The sequence below is a fragment of the Aulonocara sp. 'chitande type north' Nkhata Bay genome, linkage group LG15 (assembly GCF_057382095.1).
Source record: "Aulonocara sp. 'chitande type north' Nkhata Bay isolate Kocher_YH1m ecotype deep benthic linkage group LG15, A_spYH_male_GT1.1, whole genome shotgun sequence".
Lineage (NCBI taxonomy): Eukaryota > Metazoa > Chordata > Actinopteri > Cichliformes > Cichlidae > Aulonocara > Aulonocara sp. 'chitande type north' Nkhata Bay.
The window spans coordinates 33,869,116-33,889,783 of NC_141358.1; the positions used below are offsets into that span (position 1 = coordinate 33,869,116).

Genomic DNA, 20,668 nt, shown 5'->3' on the forward strand with positions numbered 1-20,668 from the left:
ACATTTTGGATCTCTGTCTTTGAATAAATAAAAATTTAAGTGACTGTCTTCCTCACCCCCCCCCCCAACCCCGTTTTAAATCAATAAAATGTTGATCACAAAAAAAAAAAAAAAAAACTGCTAGCAAAATTCCAGGGAGCTGGCAAGATGGACTTTTGGCCATTTACAATAGAAATGTGCTTAGAAAGGCTCATTCTATTATTAATTGTGTGAACCATTCACTTCACAGTGAGTTTGAGTTGTTGCCTTCCGGCCGCCGTTTTAGAGTACCTCCAAGGAGGACTAAAAGACTCCAGGTCTCTTTTATCCCTACTGGGTCTTGTCTCCTTAATGGTAAGGGAGCGACCGTGGCTCAGGGGGTTGGGAATCGCAGCTGTAACCGGAAGGTTACAGATGCGATCCCTGGGCTCTCTGTCCTGGTCGTTGTGTCCTTGGGCAAGACACTTTACCCTACTTGCCTACTGGTGTTGGCCAGAGGGGCCGATGGCGCGATATGGCAGCCTCGCTTCTGTCAGTCTGCCACAGGGCAGCTGTGGCTACAACCGTAGCTGCCTCCACCAGTGTGTGAATGTGAGAGTGAATGAATAGTGGTATTGTAAAGCGCTTTGGGTGCCTTGAAAAGCGCTATATAAATCCAATCCATTATTATTATTATTATTATTATTATTATTATTATTATTATTATTATTATTATTATTATTAAATAATTGTCCTTGAACTTTCTATCATTATTATTGTTGTTATTATTTTATAGTATTGTTCTGTTTATTTTTATCCTGCTGCTAAACTAATTTCCCCTTGTGGGACAATAAAGAAATTGAATTGAATTGAATAAGCTAATATCCATCATGAACAACACCTCCCACCCCCTGCATGAGACTGTACGAGCACTGAGCAGCTCGTTCAGCAGGAGACTTTTTCACCCACAATGCAGGAAGGAGCGCTACCGCAGCTCATTCTTAATTGCGATAGCAGTAGTTGTAGATTAGTAAACGTAGCATCAGCACCAAAATGCACTTGAACATAGATGTCAAAGTAACTTGTCTATCCTTTATCCTTCCAAGGATGCAGCCCAGCCCCCGAGTTTGGACACAGCCCTTATAATCAGCTCACAGCTCAACTGTCAATAAAGTTTGTAAAACCTTTTGACGTTTGTACGTTGTGCGCATGCGCCCTCGCACAGTACTGCAGAGGGCTCGAGCAGCTACAGGAATGTCGGTTATTTCAAACACTGACTCAGTAGGTCCCTGGACTCGAGCTTCTGTTGGGGAAATGGTAGTTTTTGCGCTCTGTGAATGAAACCGTGTAAGGTTCTGGGAATTTATATCACTCGGGTTGCCATGGCCTCTTTAACCGTCACTTCGGAGGCTCGGAGCGTCGAGAAGCATCGAAAGTCCTTCTCGCTGCTCTTCTACCGGGCCGTGCGGGACCTAAAGCCGGTCTGGATGTTGGAGGACATGCGGACGATGGAAACTTTTTACTTGGACGAGGACTCTGGCCAGAGGATTTACAGCCCGTCGGAGGCGTTGCTGTACGCTATAGTTCATGACCACCAGGCGTACGCTCAGTACCTCCTCAGCCGATACACGGATGAAGCGCTAGCAAAACCCGGGGAGCGCTTCTGCCCCTGCCCGTCCTCCGCGCCTCACCTCGCTATGGCTGTTCGCTACGACAGACGCTACATTCTCTGCCTCATCTTACAAGAAACCCACCGTATAGCCATTACCCCGTCCTACACGGACCGAGCCGGGTGTTTTCACATCGAGGACGGAAGAACCCCGCTACATCTGGCTTGCGAGCTTCTGCGTCCCGAGGCGGTCATCTTGCTCCTGGGGAGCGGGGCGTCCCCGTACGCCCAAGACCACAACGGCCTGACCCCGCTGGACATTACTTTGGAAAAGCTCAGAGACTCCACGGTGGTCAGAAGTGGGGAGAAAAGGCGGTGTCTGGACAACCTGCTCCTGTTTATGCCAAAAGTTCGCTTCAAAATGAAGGAAGCTCTGGTTGGAGAATCGGAGCGCTGGAGCAAGATGCTAGGCGAGGAGACCTACCTTTACCTGTCGGGAAGGAGCCCGGCGCCGTTGGTTCTCAGCGCCATGCAGACTGTTCTGCAGCAGCTGAGCCCTGCCAGCTTTCCCGACAGCCTACTCGAGCTGCCCATTCCCTCCTCCCTCAAACCACCGGGACTGCCTGTGAGCCAGCGGGACAGGCAGAGGGTGGTGTAGCATCAGTGACACATGCATGCCCTGTTTGGATACTGCTGTTTTAGCATGCTGTGTGTGAGCATTTGAAGATCCTGTATGGCTATTATAGGCCTGAACAGATAAAACACTAACAGTCAGGGAACAAATAGACTAAATTAATGTGATCTAATGATGCAACATAAGCCACGCTGATTCCACCGGAAGGAATAAAAAAGCCATACTGTAGCGTTTCACATTGATTCAGGTGCCATGAATCATTTATGTGTCTATGAAATGTTGTATCTAGTAATGATACAAGTGTATTGTATCAAAAGGACGGACAGACACTAATACTGACCTGTGTTACTGATGAATTTAATTTATTAAAATTATAGTATTTATCAGCAACATAAAGTAGTCATAAGAAAATGATCAGGTGACTTGAAAACATTTTGGATCTCTGTCTTTGAATAAATAAAAATTTAAGTGACTGTCTTCCTGGGCCTTCATTGACAGAACATGTTTGTTGCTAATGGAAATGAAGAAGGGGGTGCATACTGTAAGGAATCTAAGGAGCTTGGAAAGGAAGAAGCTTCTCCAGTTCTGAAGAAACTGAACTGGAGAAGCTTCAAGAGGTGAAACATCGTCAAGAAACTTAAAGAAGTCCAGTTGCTTTTCTTTCCAAGCTCCTTGTTTTACTATAGCCTGGGTGATTGAGAACCTACACAGACAGTAAGTTAAATATAATTATTAGTATAACAATGATTATTAAAATTAAAGATTTTAATATTTAGTAGTATTCGGTTTGAAAAGGTTTTCTGAAACTTCACTTGTTGGTACACAGAAGGTCTGATGCAGTTTGTAGATAAGGAACAAATTCAGCCTACACTCTAACAAATGAAACATGGGGTTTTTAAAAATTAATTCTTAGTTTTATGTTCAATATACTTAAAATTGTTAATCTTATGGGTGTAATTAATATTTTTAAATTTGATTTAATTAATTCTATACCGTTTTAATGTTAAATAATATTGATATTTCCAATTTATTGAACACATTTAATTAAATCCAAAGAGCCCTTTCCACATCCTTTCTGAGCATGCGCAGAGAATGAAAAAACTGAATGAAAGAACTCTGAATGACCTATTAAATAAAAGTGTAATATCTTTGACACCTAGCGATACAAACGATGATTTTACCAGCACAAACCGACAAACGGAGCACTAACCACCCAGTATACTTGATTTTATTTTTGGGGGCAAGTGGGTCACGTTCACAGAGTGGGCTGTTCCGGTATATAATGGTAAACGTGCTCACAGGAACAGATTTATGAAATGAGTAATAGAAATTTTGGAGCATTTGAAATTTAACTTGTATTATTAATACATTTTAAAAGAAATAGGAGTGTTCTTAAGTTTAGACCATTTCTGTGCTACCCCTTTGCATGTGTCTCACTGTAAACGATTAATTTTTTCTGTTTTTCTTTTTCTCTCAGGTTGCTGGTTGTGGAATTTGGAGCTGCGGAGATTTGAGCTGTGCTCCAAAAGTTCATGTTGAAGGTACCTAATGCTTGCATATTATTTACTTTTTCCTTAATACGCAATTTTACATTTTGAATTCTCTTATTTGGTCTTTTAGGTTATCACCACAGTTCCACTGCTGTCCACATTCATGAGCAGTCTTGACCAGTACTCTGACCAGTTGATGAAGATTCTACGAAAAAAAGGAGGGGAAACAGCGCGGCGGATCACAGCAGCATTGTCTACAATTCACAGGTATTCTGTCTTGTTATAATGTTCTGTAACTAATAGATTAGTTGCAGGTTGATCTCAGGTCTGGTTATTAACCTGTATTTTTAACTTTCTTGGGTCATTTTATGCTTGTTCTCTCCTGCGTTATACTTCTCATCTCGCTTTTGGCTTATATTCTGGACTTGGTCCTGACACAAAGCAGAACTAAGTAACTCATGCCCCTAGAGGCCATAAGTGCCGCTGCTGGCATTGTAGCTTTTTTCTTTTCTTTTTTTTTGTTACTCATTAATTGTCCAAAGGAATAATTAGCTACACTGAGAAAAGACAAAGGCAGACAACATTTCACATTTCGCCACAACTCAGTGACACAATAGATTATTTTTTTTCACTCAAACTTGGTATAAATACTGCAAATGTGGTGGTAGCCCGCATACCTCATATTAACGTGACAGTGTGTAGTTTTTGTCATTAATTTTTGGAAATCTCTATCAAAATGTTTTTGATTCCTTTGAACAGCACTCCTATGCAACAACACTTTTCGGGTGGTACACCACGCTAAAGCTGCATTTTCCGCGACCCAATGTATCGCAATCAGTGTAATTGGACTCATAACTTATAATCTTTATGGGAATGAATTGGTAAGCTTCTCATTCTCTAACACAAAATACTACTTGCTTGCAAAAAGCATGTTTAAAATTACTTAGAAACAATTATGAATTGGTTAAACAACAATAAAAATTGACTTAAGTTTTGTGGGGGTCTCTAAAAACTTCAAAAAAGTAATTGCGCTGCATGTGTTGTTTTGTTTAGAGTTCCCGAATCGAAGTGAAGCGTGAATGCATCCTTAAAGCTGTGATTATATACCTGAATGAGAACCCTGAAAATCTCATCAAAGAGTACATGGTAAGTTTATTTTTAAAGGGATATTCCACCCCTCAGTAAAATTTTGACTGTCATAATTCCCAGAGTTTTGTAAGTTGAAAAATGTATTTTCTAAACAAGCCCAGGCATTCTCCTGTTCTGGCAGCAATCAGTTTTCTTTAAATTAGCTTACAACAATAAAGTGCATGGGAAATACTAGGATTTTGTTTCCATTCACTTACATTGTTTTATGCAAAACTAAAGAAAATGACCCTGGTCAGCAGAATATTGATAATATTATTAATGTATACTCCTTCTGCCCTCTGTCCATGTTTCATGTATCTTCTTCTTGGTCTTTATTGGTGATTGTCTTAAATCCACATTTTTCTTTGGTCTGTTCTCCTCAGTCTCATTCAGGGATATGTGTAATTAGGATAGTGTGGACCATTTGAACTAAAATGCAGTGAATAGATAGATGATGCAATGACCAAAATACAACAGATTTAAAATATTTCTGTCCTTTTCAGGATTTCAACGTGATGGAAGCTGAAGAGCTTGAGAGGATGGATTTGGCGTGTTTATAAAATAATCCATGAAGGAGCACAGCCTGATGACTCCCTTGAAGATGTTGGCATCATTATCGAGAGATGCACCGTCTTGCAGGATCTTCACGATGTGGCGAGCGGGTGTGCACTTTTGTTTGGGCTAATTTACTGCCTCAATCTGAGTTACCCAAAGCCACTTCGCATTTGAGTTCTTCCAGAAGGTGCTCATGGGACTGGAAGACAAAAAACTGTCTAACAAAATACAAGTGCTGAAGAACAAACTCTCCCAAAAGGAGACGCAATGACTCTTCTAGATCGAAATGTCTCCCAAAATAAGTGCTCTGTTTCACTGTTTAAAAGTTCATAAATATATATATGTTGATCTTTGTTTGTAAATATTTTGTCATAGCTTTAATATTTAAGAGATTTACTGAATGCCATTTTTCTTTTGATTGTGGAAAAGAAAACATAATTCAGAAACTTGAGTTTTTGGAACTGGGGACAAAATTACGCAGATGGATATATTTCCTTGTTTCACAACATTTTCTTCAGTTTGAGTTGCTGTGGTAATTCTGCAGACTGTAGCCATTGCAGACCTACAACTGTAGATCCTGAAATCATTCTGTCAGGTTTGACATCCTACTCCTCACTACACTGTCACTTAGTTGAAACTGGAAAGTTGTTTCAGATGTTTACATTTTATTTTACACACTTCATTTAATGTTGCATTATGCAGTGTTGTTTCCCTGTTTAAGCTTTGCCTCGTTGAAGGCTTTTGTTCAAGTTGTTAAAGCAACACAATTTTTTTTTTTTGTATTTACACTTCATATTAGTTCTCGTGTACCAGGTTTCCATTGTAGGTCAAGGATCTTGAGTGTTATAAATGTTAAAGTGTATGTGCAAACAAATGTGAAAAGGTTCTAAGGTTGTCACCTGTACTCAAGTTAAGTACTGGATTTTTGGTCTTAGCATTTAATTAAGAATATTTTGAGATTTGCTATATGCATTTTTTTATTGTAAAATTTATTATATAATAGAAAACTTATAATTCTGAATCAGATTTTTGTAACTGGGGACTAAATCGTTTTTACCTTTGTGTCACTTAAGTATTTTCTGTAATTGCATTATACAGTGATTTTTAAGTTGCTGTGGTAAATCTGCAGATCTGACTATAATCACAAGTTGTATTGAATTTGACATCTTACGGCACACTACAATGTCACTTTGTTGAAACTCGAAAGTTGTTTCCAATGTTTAAATTTTGGTCATGTAAGCATTTAATATTGCCTTATGCAGTGTTGTTCCCTGTCGAAGCTTTGCCTTGTTAAGGCTCACCGTAAATAAAGTTGTTGATGCAGCACCCTTTTTTTGCATTTACACTTTATGTAAGCTTTGGTGTAAGAGTTTTCTATTGAAGTGCAAGGATCTTGAATGTTATAAATGGTAACGTGTGAGCAAGTGTAAAAAGGTTTTTGAGTTGTCACCTGTACTCTGTAGTTAAGTGTTAGACCTTTGCTGAAGACCTCTGAAAGGTCCAAACACCTAATTACAATGTATAGATGACAACTCAGGAACCTTTCTAGACTTGTTTTGTTGATACCTAAACATTTACCATATAGATGAAACTATTAATTAAATCATAATTAAGCAAATTAATTAGGTCCAAAACTCAATCTAAATGGTGCCATTAAATTCAAATTAATATTGTCAATTGAACCTAAAGCAATACAGTTAATAAAATGAACAAAGTATTTAAATTCTATTTAATGGTGTTAAATAGTAACAATGAAAGGAAAGCTGTTGTTTTTATAGAACAATTTCACTTCTGATATACATCACCATTGAAATTGCAGATAATAACCATATTGATTTATGTTTAATTGACCAGGTTTTGTGGAAAAGATTGCCTTAACTTTGTCAATTAAATCCAACGTTTTATTTCTTAGAGTGTAGAAAACATTTGTATATACAGTGTACACAAGAGTTTGTGTGTATAGACTAACCAATACTAAAACTGAAGATATTTCCTCTATTTGTATTGTATTTTAGCTTAGTGATCCAAGCTCACAAAATTGTTTCCAATTAAGTTTGTTTTGTTTTGGGTTTTTCTTGGTCTGGTTTTCATTTAATATTTCTATTTCATATTTATGATAACCTTGGTTTTGAACCTGCTGAAGGGTTTTCAGGAGGTTTTACCTGCAGGTGGTGGGAAGCAACAAAGTAGAAATACTTTGTTAGCTTTTGAATAACTTTTGATTTTTGCCCCAACAGCTGAATATAAACACCTCCTTTCTGGTCATTACATTTTCAGAATAGGCTTGTTCGTTGGGTTTAACACATTTGAGGGTTTTGCTTTTGTTTTGTTTTTTTCCATCTCTGCATGCCTTCAAACATCAGACTTATTTGAGCCAAAATGGAAAAGCACCCTTCAATTATTATCACGGGAAACACAAGGTCCTTGGGCAGTGAGATACAGTGGCTTGCAAAAGGATTCTGCCCCCTTGAACCTTTCCACATTTTGTCTGACTGAGCTGGAGTTGTTTTGCAAAGAAGAATGGGAAAGGATTTCAGTCTCTAGATGTGCAAAGCTGGTAGAAACATACCCTAAAACACTGGCAGCTGTAATTGCAGCAAAAGGTGGTTCTACAAAGTATTGACTCTTAATAATTATGCACACCCCACTTTTCAGTTATTTTTTGTAAAAAAATGTTTGGAATCGTATGATTTTCGTTCCACTTCTCACGTGTACACCACTTTGTATTGGTTTATCACGTGGAATTCCAATAAAATTGATTCATGTTTGTGGCTGTAATGTGACAAAATGTGGAAAAGTTCAAGACGGCCGAAAACTTTTGCAAGCCACTGTACATAAGCTTGTTGCTGCAAGTCTACTGCAGAGCATGAACAGGTAGAAACAAAGGCTGCTACTTTTTGCAGCTCTGTTTGCTGTAATCAGGTTGTACAGTTGTTTTCATAATCTTGTTTAAAGCCTCAGAAAATCTGAAGATGACCATATAATGCAAAAAAAGCAATTTGCATAATGCATCATTTCCAGCTTTAACTTTGGATCTATCCATTATAAATAAGATTAATGCTTATCCAATTCAAAGCAAACTAGAAAAATTTGCATTTCCTGCAAAAATGCAGTGTGGATGCTTTAAAGCTGAAGCTGTATGCAAAAACTAGCTGAAAAAGCTGAAAAGTTGCAGAAATTGTAAAAACTTTGCAGAAGCAAAGGAACTTTGCTAAAATGGAATAACTTAGCAGAACTGCAATATCTTAGAGGAAACATAATACTTGGCAGAAATACAATAGCATAGCAGAACTTAACAGAAATATTGTAACTTACCAGAAACATGATAACTTCTCAAAAATACAAGAATTTAGGAGAAATAGTATAAGATAACAGAAAGAATATATTTAGCCAAAAACACTTAAGCATTACAGAAACACTATGATTTAGAAAAATAGTACAACAGAGCAGAAATACTGTGATTTACCAGAGACACTGTGATGGACTATGAATATTGTAATTTTAAATCAATACTATGTTTTAGCACAAATACTATAATTCGACAGAAATACTATCATTTGGCAGAAATACTATGTTTCAGCACAAATACTCTGGTTTAGCACAAATAGTATAACATAGCAGAAATACAATTATATAGCAGAAATGCTATATTTAGAAAGAAAAATATAATATAGTAGAAATAGTATGATTTAACAGAAATACTACAATATAGCATAATAACAATGATTTAGAACAAATACTATGATTGAGCAGAATAGTAATAACTTAAGTGAAAATACTGGAAAAGTAAGATGACAAGCTGAAAAAAAAAAACGGAACATGGTTAAGTTCCCTCAAAACTAATTGTTGTTCACCTGTGAAAAAAAATTAAAGAAATAAAAATAAATTTAAAAAACAAGAAGGACCAGCCAACAGATACACACGAAATCAAGTATGTATACACAAATGCACAGAGAGAGAGACACACGGAGGGTCTATGCCAGTCAACCAGTCTGAATATATTTTATTTTTTTCCAACAATGAGATGCTGCCCTAAAGAGGGTCTCTCTCTCTCTCTCTCTCTCTCTCTCTCTCTCTCTCTCTCTCTCTCTCTCTCTCTCTCTCATGCACACACACACACAGGGAGAGAGAAGCATGTTTTCAGTCAAGCAGCCTGGGAGCTGCTGAATTTGAATCCACAGAGGCTGTGTACTTTTTCCCGCCAAAACAGGTGCACATACGCAGCACAGAGACAGGATTTTTGTAGTCTATTTCTCGTAGTGAGGATTCCCCTCAAACAAATGACCATAATTTCCTAACTGTATTGGCCAGAACGGTCATTCTTACACCATTTTGTTCAGAAGAGATGGGGGAATCTTAAAGTGTTGACAATTTATCATTAAAATATTAATTATTAAAGATATTTGACTTCTAATGCACCATAACTGAGTAGAGCAAAGCAAAAACTGCCTTGACTTGCCCTCAAACAACGCTTTCTAACTCTAAATCTACTTGGAGTATCAGTATCATTCTTTCACCGTAAGAGACAGCAGGCTTTGGTGAACAATCATGGAAATTTCCAGGTCTCTGTGGAAATCCAACAAAAAGTTATGACGAGAGAAAAAAGTGGTTCATTTCCAGAGTTTGAAATCTGAAGAAATCTGAGCGAAGGACAAATTTCCTACCCTCAAACAAGTCCAACTCATTTCAGAACGGTAATAGGTGAGTAAATAATTCTTGAATTGTGAGCGTCAGGAGTGTCTGAAGATATACTGGGACAAGCCTTATGTCTTAACTTTGCTTCGTTAAGGAGATATGACGATTCGAATATGCCTCTTATTACAGAAATCAAGCGGTGATTTTGAACAAACTCTCCATTGACTTTCTATGGAGAGTTTTGCGACTTTGTGTTGGTCTGAGGAGATTTGCCAGAATTCTATAAATCCCACAACAATGATAGTGACATTTTCAGAAAGCCAGCAAAAATACCTACGTTTTGATGTATAATTTATGGAAGTTGAGTGAAAATTGAGCAAGTAGCAAGAAGTTGTTCGGACATGAAGAGAAGACTGCAAAACCTTCAGTGGCACACTGGAAGCCAAGTGCAAAGCAACCATAACAACACATGTATTTTGTGAAAAATCACAATTTTGCAACTGAAAACTTTAAGAGGCATAAAAGTAAAACGGTAAAAGATTTGAAAAAGCTGATTTATACCTGAATAGCCCAATAATTTGAGAACATTTTAAAGTTTGAATGGTTGTTCTAGGTGAAAATATGAGGAAGTAGTTAAGTTTCAAAAACAAGCAAATTTTAGCAGAATTGCAGAAGTTTCCCATTCATTTCAATGGGACAAATTAAGCTTAATATTTTAAAAAGTATAATAGTGAAAAATACCAAAAGACTAGAGATGGCACGATACCACTTTTTTATGTCCGATACCGATACCGATATCATAAATTTGGATATCTGCCGATACCGATATGAATCCGATATAGTGTTTTTTAATCAACAAAACTGTTTTTTAAATATCTTGCTGCATTTTGTATAAGTTCATACTCAAGTTTAAAACAACAACTACACTAAAGCTATTCTGTTATACCTGTATGCAAAAAAAAATATTTCATAGTTCAGCAATACTGATCAATCTAATAAACTTAAACCTACACCATCCTCCCTATTCTGGTATTTTAAAGAGTACTTAGCATAAATATTAAGCAACCTAACTAATAGGGTTCCAACTCCCAGCAACAACAAAAATAAATAAATAAAAAATAGGGAACCACCCCTCACGCTCCACCTCATGATGCTTAATCAACGTAATCAACCTTAATTTGATGCAGTGTGAAAAAAAATGCACAGAAATCAATTATTTTTCAAGAAATATTAAATAGATTCAACATCTTTCTTCAACAAAATTGCAGACTGCACAGATGGTACCTTCCCAAAGGAAAAAGTACTATAGCTTACTAGGGTATATATATTAGACTTAATAGTTACTATATACAGTAATTGACTTCTATTCATTTTACATCAAATTGAAACTTTGGGTGTCAGATAATTATTTATTAAAAGCTAGACATTTTAAATGAGAATAAGAAAGAAAAGTATGTCTTTGTGCCCCCTTTTCCCTGTTAATGCCCTATCGGCCCCCCTGGCTAAACTTTGCTAGATCCGCCCCTGCACAGTTACCAGCGTCAGCTACGTAGAAAAAGATCCTGGTGTAGAAAGTAATATTAAATACATTCTAACAACAGCTGATCAAGCTTAAACGTGCTGCTGTTGTTCAGCCCCTGGTTTCCTCTTTCTGGTGCAAAGTGGGCCAAAAGCAAACAAGAGACACGGACTCGCGACAGAAAAGCCGATCAGCTGATCGTTAAGCAGTTTCATGATTGAAGTAGCAGCAGGAGAGGCAGTCGCTTGTTAAGCTTAACGCAGGAATGCTTTACAAACATTCAGAGATGGACTTACACACTTGCTGTACTTCTCTCGGGATAACTTTGTCGGAGATGAAATGCCGGGTTGCTAGCGAAGCTCCAAATGCTATCCAGACCACCGACAGGTCCCGCATGCCACAGCCTCTCTATCACGTGATGCATACTGCTTCGACGTGCTAACGTTCTGAGGTGAGTTACGGCGTGTTGCAAGTTTTGTGAGGTGCTTTCGTGATATTTAATGGATCGGATTACATTTTTTATTTTTCTCCGATATCCGATCCAGTAATTTAGGTCAGTATCGGACCGATACCGATACGTAATATCGGATCGGTCCATCTCTACAAAAGACATAGCACACATTAGCAGAATTAACAGAATAGTTTAAAATTTGAACGGTGAAAATCGGCTGAAAATTGTGGAAGTAGTTAAGTGCCAAAAAGTGTACGGAAGTCCCAAGAGGAACTCAATAGTGTGGATGCTTAAAGCATCCACACAATGATAGAAACCAAAGGAGTGCAGGCATAGTGATCAGATTGATAGCAGCAGCAAAGTGAAAGGTGTATTTTACTATAACTGCTGCCAAAAACAGCCAGGGGGTCGAGAGGTGATGGTTATTCTTTTTAATTGATTATTGCCATTTTAGTCACTACTCAACTGCAGCGCTCGCCTGCCGTCTGCTGGCCAAGGAGCAGTCACAGCAAGCTGGAAATTAGCACTCCCAGCAATATATTACACCCTCCCTTCTTCAAAAGAAACACAGACCAGAGCCCTGATATCCACAAGCAACACAGCAAGTCTTTCAGGTGGCTTCAACGTTCTGCCTTACTTGGTGGTGTATGGCACTGAAACTTGAACATTTTCGAAACAGACCTGTTACTTTAGGTTTAATAACTCAGTAAATATCAGGGAACATACAAACTGTTTGTGTACAGTCTGTTGCACTGTGTGTTGCTAGCTAAAGATTCACCTGCTGTATTTCCCAGGGAGATCCACAAAGACGTAAGCGAGACAGGAGAGGAAAAAGAGATATATTTAAAAGATATATTTAATAGTAAGGACTGCTCAGTGACACTTGATAAACTGTAGATTTAAAGATTACATGTAAAGTCATTATTAAGGGGTGGCTGTAACTCAGGAGGTAGAGCAGGTCATCTGGTTATCTACTCATGTGCATGCCAAATATCCTTGGGCAAGATACTACTCAAGATAGAAAGCTTAGAAAAAGTGCTTGCATCAATGGGTGAACAAGGTAATTTGTATCAAGCACTCTGAGTGCTCAGGTGATGAAGAAGTCTATTTACCATTTTGAATTACATCTGTAAACAGTCTTTAAATGAATTATATATTTTCATATTGTGGCGTTTCCTGCAAAACAAAGTATACTAATTTTGTGTTATTGAAATGTTGCATGAAAATGCTCTGTAGTTTTGTACAGGATAAACGGGTTAGCTGGCAGTACTGTGGTGAAATCACAGTAAGACACTGTGTGGGTGGGACTGGTGCTAATTGGCTGCGGAGAAAGAAGACCCAATTTGAGGTCTAATTGATCTGTGACAAGTAGCAGGGCAGACCTGCAACAGGTCACTAGTCTGTCACTTTAACTCATAAACATCAATAATTAATTACTTAAACTCAAATTGCTATTTTTTCATGAATTTGTTTAAATATTATGTGTGAAACCAGATAAATAGTAAGGTTCATGGACACCACATGCAGTCAGACGAAGAAGTCTATTCTAGTCAAGCAACTTTGACTACAAGCCTCATGCAGCCTTTCACACAGCACTCTTACTCTATGCTTTTAAGCACTTCATTTTACATTAATGCACACGCACTCGCTCTGATGGATGAGTCACGGGCACCTAGGGGTTCAGTGTCTTGCCAAGGATATTTCAACATGCAGACTGGAGGATCCAGGGATCCAACCACCAATTTTGTCATTAGTAGACAACGCGGTCTATCTCCTTAGCTGCTTAGTCTGGCACCCCCTACCTTACAGACCCAATACATGTCCTCAGTCATGATACATTTAGGTCTGAGAATATGTTAAATGATAATGTAGTAAAATATTTTTATTGACCTTATCCAGCCAACTTACACATACAGTATGTGTTGCCAACTTGTTACATGGTTGGTCTATGAAATTACAGTTGCCAATTCTCATTTTTTGTCACACATCTGTGAGGGTGGATCCTCAACAGGTGACACAATAGTGGTTGCTGTTTAATTTACTGAGCTAACTAATGACATCTGATTTTATTTGAGTGTATTAGGATGGAGTGAAGGTGAAATTTCAGAAAATGTAATGCAACTTTACATAGAAAAAGAAAACAGAGCTATTTTATTCTTGTGAAAAACAAAGAGGAAGTATTGATTTGCTACCTTTTGAATACATATGCACACTTTCTTACATGTACAAGTGTTATTTCATCTTGTTATTCTGATGCTTTCTTTACTGCCGTCCTGAGCATCCTTTATTAAAACAACAACAAAAACTCTTTCTTCTTTGTTTGCCTCAGTTATGCAGCACACAGATCATTGCTGTCATCCATGAAATTAAGCAGGTAAATACAACTGGCTTACTACCTGGAGTGCACCTACATACATGATGTGTAACACAAGCTCACATGCAGGCAAAGCATTGCAGAAGTAGGGCACATGCTTCTTGTGCACTAATAGAATTGTATTACATGAATATAGCTCAAGGTTAAGTTAGCATTACACAAAAACACCTTATAGAAACATTGCCAGGAGTTACTTTTTTACTGTTTTTGAGTGGCTAGACTGATGAATGCGTACAGAGTTCCCCTGTAAGCCAAATACTTACTTAATGGCAAATACATTTTACGATGATGGCAATTTAGGGTTGTTCTTATTTTAAACCAGTGGAGGTGGTGCAATCCTAATTTATCTTATTTTATCCATCCATCTTCTTCCATTTATCCGGGGCCAGGTCACGAGCCAGCCAGGCACTTAACTTATTTTAACAAAAATAAATACATTTATTGTAAGCTTAGTCTTTTTATCCTTCCAGGGAAATAAAACCCCTAATACAATGCTCTAAAGGTAAAATCAGATTTACAACACTAAAACATTTTTTGACAAGAAACCACATTATTTCGTTTATGTACACATTTCTAAAATAACTGGTCATATTTTATGTATTGTCACTTAGTGTGGTAGCTAGAACATATAAATAAGATGGTTTTGCAACATTTGGAAGGCATAGCCTTCTAGTTCAACTCTTTGAACCTGTTTTTCAGTGAAGTGGTAAGAAATCAAACAAGTCCCAAAACGTTGATTCTGCTCGTCGCTCATCCAAGTGATGAGTGACTGCAGGTTTCCCCAACCACTTAAAGAGTACATTTGCACAATGACTAAAACTAGCACCACTGGCGAACAATAGGAGGTTGGTTTCTTGCATATTGTCGTGACCATTGATCAACAACCACTAATCAAAGACCACTGATCAATGGCCATGAGTACCATGAGTTGAGGAATGGCTGCAATCACAGCATTGTAAGATGGTGAAAGATGTACCCTTAGCCCCCCTCCTCGATTCAGAGAAAGTTTTTCCCTTTTCATGTAAATAGCCTCCTTCACTCCCCGCTCAAACCAGTGTTCCTCCCTGTCCAGGATGTGTACATCCTTATCACTGAAAGAATGTCCACTGGCCTGTAGGTGTAAATAGACTGCAGAGTACAGAAAATTATCGTTCTGATCTGATATCTTATCAGAGGCAGCAGATGAACCATCCAAGCTAAAGAAGAAACAGTAACGGATGGTTTAAAATTCAATGTTCTTTATACAGGCACATGTTGTACATAGTATGTGCTTTATATTTTACTGTGATTTACTGTGATATTTGTTACCTGATGTTCTGAGCAGGAATGGAGAAACGGAATAAAGGGAGATGTGTTCACTGTCGTCTCATGAAGTGTGTAAGTCTTTATTAATATTTACTTGCTTGGTTATTTTAGGAGTATTTTTTTCTAAACATGGAAAAAAAAAGGGAAGAAACTGATTTAAATTTCACATTTCCTGCTACAGATGATCACTGTGACCTCAGAGGCCAACTGGTCTGCAAAGCTGGAACTGGAGTCAGGGAGAGAGGAGTCATCATCCAGCTGCAAAGAAAACATCCAGGTAAAGTGATTTGGATCAGTGGATGAACCCGTCTCCACTTTCAGAGGAGATACTCTAAGAATGAGACTGTCTGAGCCATTTTAGCCTTAAATTATAGTACAGGAACATTTTTAAAGGACAAAATTAACATCCAACTTTGACAATAATAATAATAATAATAATAATTAAGCCCTGAAGACTGTTGATGGGCTGCTTCTGTTCGTAACCACTGCCTGTTTTTGACTAAAGGTTTGGATTTTTGACTTTGAATCTGTCGGGGCGTGTGGGAGAAAAGGGCCCAGGCGCAGAATGCAGACAGTGCGGTTTATTTACATTGCTCACAAATGACAGTTCCAATATGAAAAAACAGTAGTGCACAAAGTCCCCGTTAGCGTTCTCCTCCTTACTCCCGGTGACCGTGCAGTTCGGTTTCCAAAGTGATTATCCAAACTGAGCTTCTCTTCTCCCGACCATCCACTCCGTCCTCCAGCTCCTAGGAAAAGCGAGCGACAAACACAGGTGAGAAAGCTCCCTAGTCAGCTAACTGCCCTTAACACAGAGCATCCAGTACTACCAGGCTTAGAGTACAATCCAGCGTCGACTGCCGTCTGGACACACCCTTAAATACCTCAGCTTCAACTGTAGGATAATTAGCGTCAACTGGACGGACGATTAGGCACAGGTGTGTCGGCTGCCGAGCGGAGGTGCTTCCGGGTCAGAGGCCATTACGCGCTCAGTCTCCCGGAAGTGTGGACTTTCAAAATATAGCCGCCAGCGGAGGACGAAGAGAAAGCGGAGAGAAAAAAAAACCACACAAACCACACAAAAAGCAGGTCGTCCAGGGAGGACCGTCCGACCGTGACAGCATCTGCGTGTCCTCCGTTTGTGTCCTCGTCCTCACATGTGACAGATTCATTTTAATAACACAGCTTTCCCACAGTGAGTTGCAACAGTATTTATTCACAGCATATTTGAGAAAGATTCAGATTAAAACAGTGATATTAAAGTCAGAATTATACTGAAAGTGTGCCACTGTGAATGATTATCTTTCATGAGGTAAATTTTAAAGTTCAATGTTTCAAAGCAGGAGCTATTAGGACTGCAACAATATGAAATTTTCACTTATTTACAAAGTCTAATTTTTCAAATTATGTGAGAAAATTGGAGGAAAAACATGCAGTTAATAATTCTGTTAGTCAAATTCTGGTATAACTTTTAGTGCTTTTTGGATATTAATTATACCCAAATAGACATGGTGACCTTAGCATACTGAGCAACTGACAATCTTCTCAATCACGATGTCATAAGTCACTGGACACTGTGAACATCCACGGTCACCACTTCATGCATAATAGACCTTCCATGTGTATGGACATGTACAGGTATATATGTATGTATATGTATACATATGTATATTTAGTGTGTACGTGTGTGTGTACATGTCTATAAATAGGAATAGTAGTGGTACAATAGCTATATCAAGCTATATAGTTTATGTCTTCCATATTTCCAACCATATCCATAATCACATACTGTGTATGCTACAACTGTATATAGTGTATTATCTTACCTTTTTTCATTGATTGTACTTTATTTGTATTTTTGTATTTCCTTCTGATATCTGTGAGCTGAGGTGACACAAAAATTTCCCCATTTTGGGATCAATAAAGTCTTATCTCATCTCATCTCACCTTATCTAACATACATTATTGGCCCAAGCTGTGAGCCTGATCCTTTGCTGTGAGAGAACGACAAGTTGTTTCTTTGTTTTTCTTTTGGAATGGGGGGGGGGGTTGTCAGTTTATAAGAAATGACCTCACAATGTTATTTTTTTCTATTTTGCTTTTTGCCTGTTTCCTTTTCTTTTATAATTGAAACTGTGATCCGAGCTACAGGGCTCTGTCCTGGGATCCTTGAATAAAAGGTAGTGTACACTGTGGGCAGGTATCCAGTCTGTCAGAGTCGTATTCAATATTTGGTTCAGAAATATGAATGAAAACAAAAATCCAACTAGGATTCTAGCAAATTGAAACTCTGTCTTTGACTGTATTGTCCAACTGATCAATCAAACCTTCAGCAGGTAAACCTTATTCATGACATAACAAGGTAAAAAAAAATTAAACAGTAACAGTCTACCGGTAAATGAATTATATGAATGTGCAAAGAGTCATTCAGGATTGTAAAACGTAAACTACAGACCCCCAGAGTCTTCATCATTAAACCTCTGGTTGCTTCATTTTTCTATTTTATATCAGACACTTCAAAGGTAAAGTTGCATCCTGTCATGGTTAGGCAAAGTGCTTTGTGTGTGTGTGTGTGTCATAAACAGCTATGAAAGGCCTTTTCTTAAAGACCAAAGTGGAGTTTGAATTCGAGTTACAGCAGACTGTCGCCACTTTGAAACAGGAATCGAACGCACCGTCCACCCTAGTCCACAGCAACCACCAAAGCAACCACCTGGCATGACCTATAAACATATGCTTTTTTCATAACTATCAAAATATGAAATGATTTGCAAACAGTGAAAGTGTTACAGCTGCAGAGAGCTATGGCAGTATCTTCAATCATGTTATGTAGCGGTGCATGTTTACTACAGTGAATGAGGTGATTGCGTGCACAGCGTCCACACACTGCACAGGGTAAAGACATTGCTTGAATATTGTACATACATACATACATACATAGCTAGTGGATCTAAGGGCTAGTGGATCTGAGGCATATATATACATACATACGTATACGTACGTACGTATACATACATACGTACGTACTGTACGTATATATACGTACTGTACGTATGTATACATACATACATACGTACATATGTATGTACGTATGTATATATACATACATATATATGTATGTATATATATATTGCTAAGGATTGTCTTATTGCATTGGAGTCACACTGGGTTAAATATGTACACTTGGGTTTTAAGGGGTATTTATTATTTTCTTCTTTTTTTTGGGTTGTATGGAAGCCCCAAACGCAATTTCATTGTTCTTGACAATGACAATAAATAAATAAATACTAAATACTAAATACTAATGTGTCATGCAGAGTGTGAGAGGGATTCCCTAAGACGTATGTGTATTTGGCCAACATCCTCCGAGAAAAAACCCACCACAGAGCGAGCACTCCTGACAAGCTGGTTCGGTGTTTTGCTGTCCGTGGTAGAGGACCTGAGCTTAAATGGAGGGAATTGAGATGGAGTTTTATGTACTGGCTCTGACGTCTTTAATAAACCAAAGAAAGAGATGGCAAACAACTTACCTCCAACAGCTTAAGCTCCATCTGCTCTAATGACCAGCAGCTTGCCTGGTTCGTGTTAGTGTGGTACACCTGGATGTGAGTCAGGGATTAGAGCTGGGCTCAGGTTTTATGATATTCTGTGCTTCTGGTCTTACCCCTGTCTGGGAATCCAGTTCTTAATGAACTATATATTTAAAAAGTATGCATGAGAGATTAGAGAGGAATAATAATCACAATAATAATGATCCTTGATGCTTGATCAAGAGGCAACTATTGTCTGCTCTCACTACTGTAATGGTTTTGCTTTAGTTATAAAGTTTACATACAATATACAGTGGGAGAAATAATTCTTTGGTCCCCTGATGAATTTATAAATTTGCTCACATACAAAAAAATGAACAATTTCTTAATATTTATCATAATTTAATAGAGAAAGAATATCAACCAACTATGCAAAAAAGGCCCGCACATTACATAAAAGTCATAAATGGATTGATTGTAAACCCCCAAAAAGATTCAAACTAATTCAATCAGATCTAGTGAAATCTTTGCTTTGTTAACTTGGTTTTCATTTGTGATTTGAAGCTACATGAATAGCCCCCTTCCCCTTTTATATTTTTAATTATTTTCTATGCAGCATTACTCAGAGACTGAAAACCTTTTAAAAGAAAACACAAAGATTTTGAAAGACGGTTGTTTAAACATCCAGTCAAAATCTCCTGTTAAAAAATTGTTCCAAACTGAAAGTACAGGTGATGTTCAAGATGGGACTAGTGACCTCCTGAAGCTTCTAGATGGAGGGAGCAAGAAGATTACACTTGCAATCCAACTCTTACAAATAGCCTAGTCTACTTAGCTAGCACAACACACACCTTATGCTTATAATAGAAGGGAAGATGGGTGATTGTAATGTACTATAACGGTCCTGAGCCTCACACAAAAAAGCTTGCCATCCAACTCAAGATGGGACAAGGATCTAGTTTACATGGAGATATACATAATGCCACTCCTCACTCTTCTAAATATGCTTTCCAAAACCTAGTCTTTTAATGTCGTAGTCCCACAGAGTTGTTTCACAAAGGGATTGACATGTTCTTTATGTCCTAAATGTATTTACACTTGGCACATGTGTTGCCAGCTTGGAATAATTAAAAAAAGATGAACAGTTTGACTGTTACTTTATATTCATTGTGATTGCTTTAGAAGGGTAAAGCTAAACTTTTTTGTGTACCAAACATTTGAGTATTAAGTGAACTTACACTGCAAAATATCAGTAAACAACCTAAAAACCTATACAAGGATACTTGAAGATACATAAATATAACCTTTTCAAGATACGATGAACTCGGAGAATGTGGTTTCATAGATTTTTGTAAGTCATTGTATTGCAAACCATTTAAATCTAATTTTTTTCCTACAACTATTGCTAAAATGTCCTGTGGCCTGACATTGAAGGTCTCAGGTAAACAGAGCTTTTGCATGCAAACCTTGCCAGTGGGTG

At 37.9% G+C, this 20,668-nt stretch overlaps 1 protein-coding gene and 2 long non-coding RNA genes across 3 annotated transcripts; 2 read left to right on the plus strand and 1 right to left on the minus strand.

Moving 5' to 3' along the window:
• Positions 1-1,159: 1,159 nt before the first annotated feature.
• On the plus strand, positions 1,160-3,073 carry LOC147313451 (ankyrin repeat domain-containing protein 9). Its single transcript, XM_086263006.1, has one exon. The coding sequence runs from the start codon at positions 1,296-1,298 to the stop codon at positions 2,223-2,225; it is 930 nt and encodes a 309-aa protein (XP_086119132.1). The 5' UTR covers positions 1,160-1,295; the 3' UTR covers positions 2,226-3,073.
• Positions 3,074-3,969: 896 nt separating this feature from the next.
• LOC147313452 (uncharacterized) lies at positions 3,970-6,743 on the plus strand. The gene is made up of 3 exons (XR_015124935.1): positions 3,970-4,572; positions 4,745-4,837; positions 5,323-6,743. It is a non-coding gene; the product is annotated as an uncharacterized LOC147313452 (long non-coding RNA).
• An 8,974-nt stretch (positions 6,744-15,717) lies between these two features.
• Positions 15,718-16,781, minus strand: LOC147313453 (uncharacterized). The gene is made up of 2 exons (XR_015125108.1): positions 16,489-16,781; positions 15,718-16,407 (listed from the first exon to the last, which is right to left on the minus strand). It is a non-coding gene; the product is annotated as an uncharacterized LOC147313453 (long non-coding RNA).
• Positions 16,782-20,668: the final 3,887 nt, after the last annotated feature.

What these genes read in the sequence shown, in the direction of transcription:
- LOC147313451 (XM_086263006.1), top strand. Translation starts at nt 1,296, where the DNA reads ATGAAACCGTGTAAGGTTCTGGGAATTTATATCACTCGGGTTGCCATG.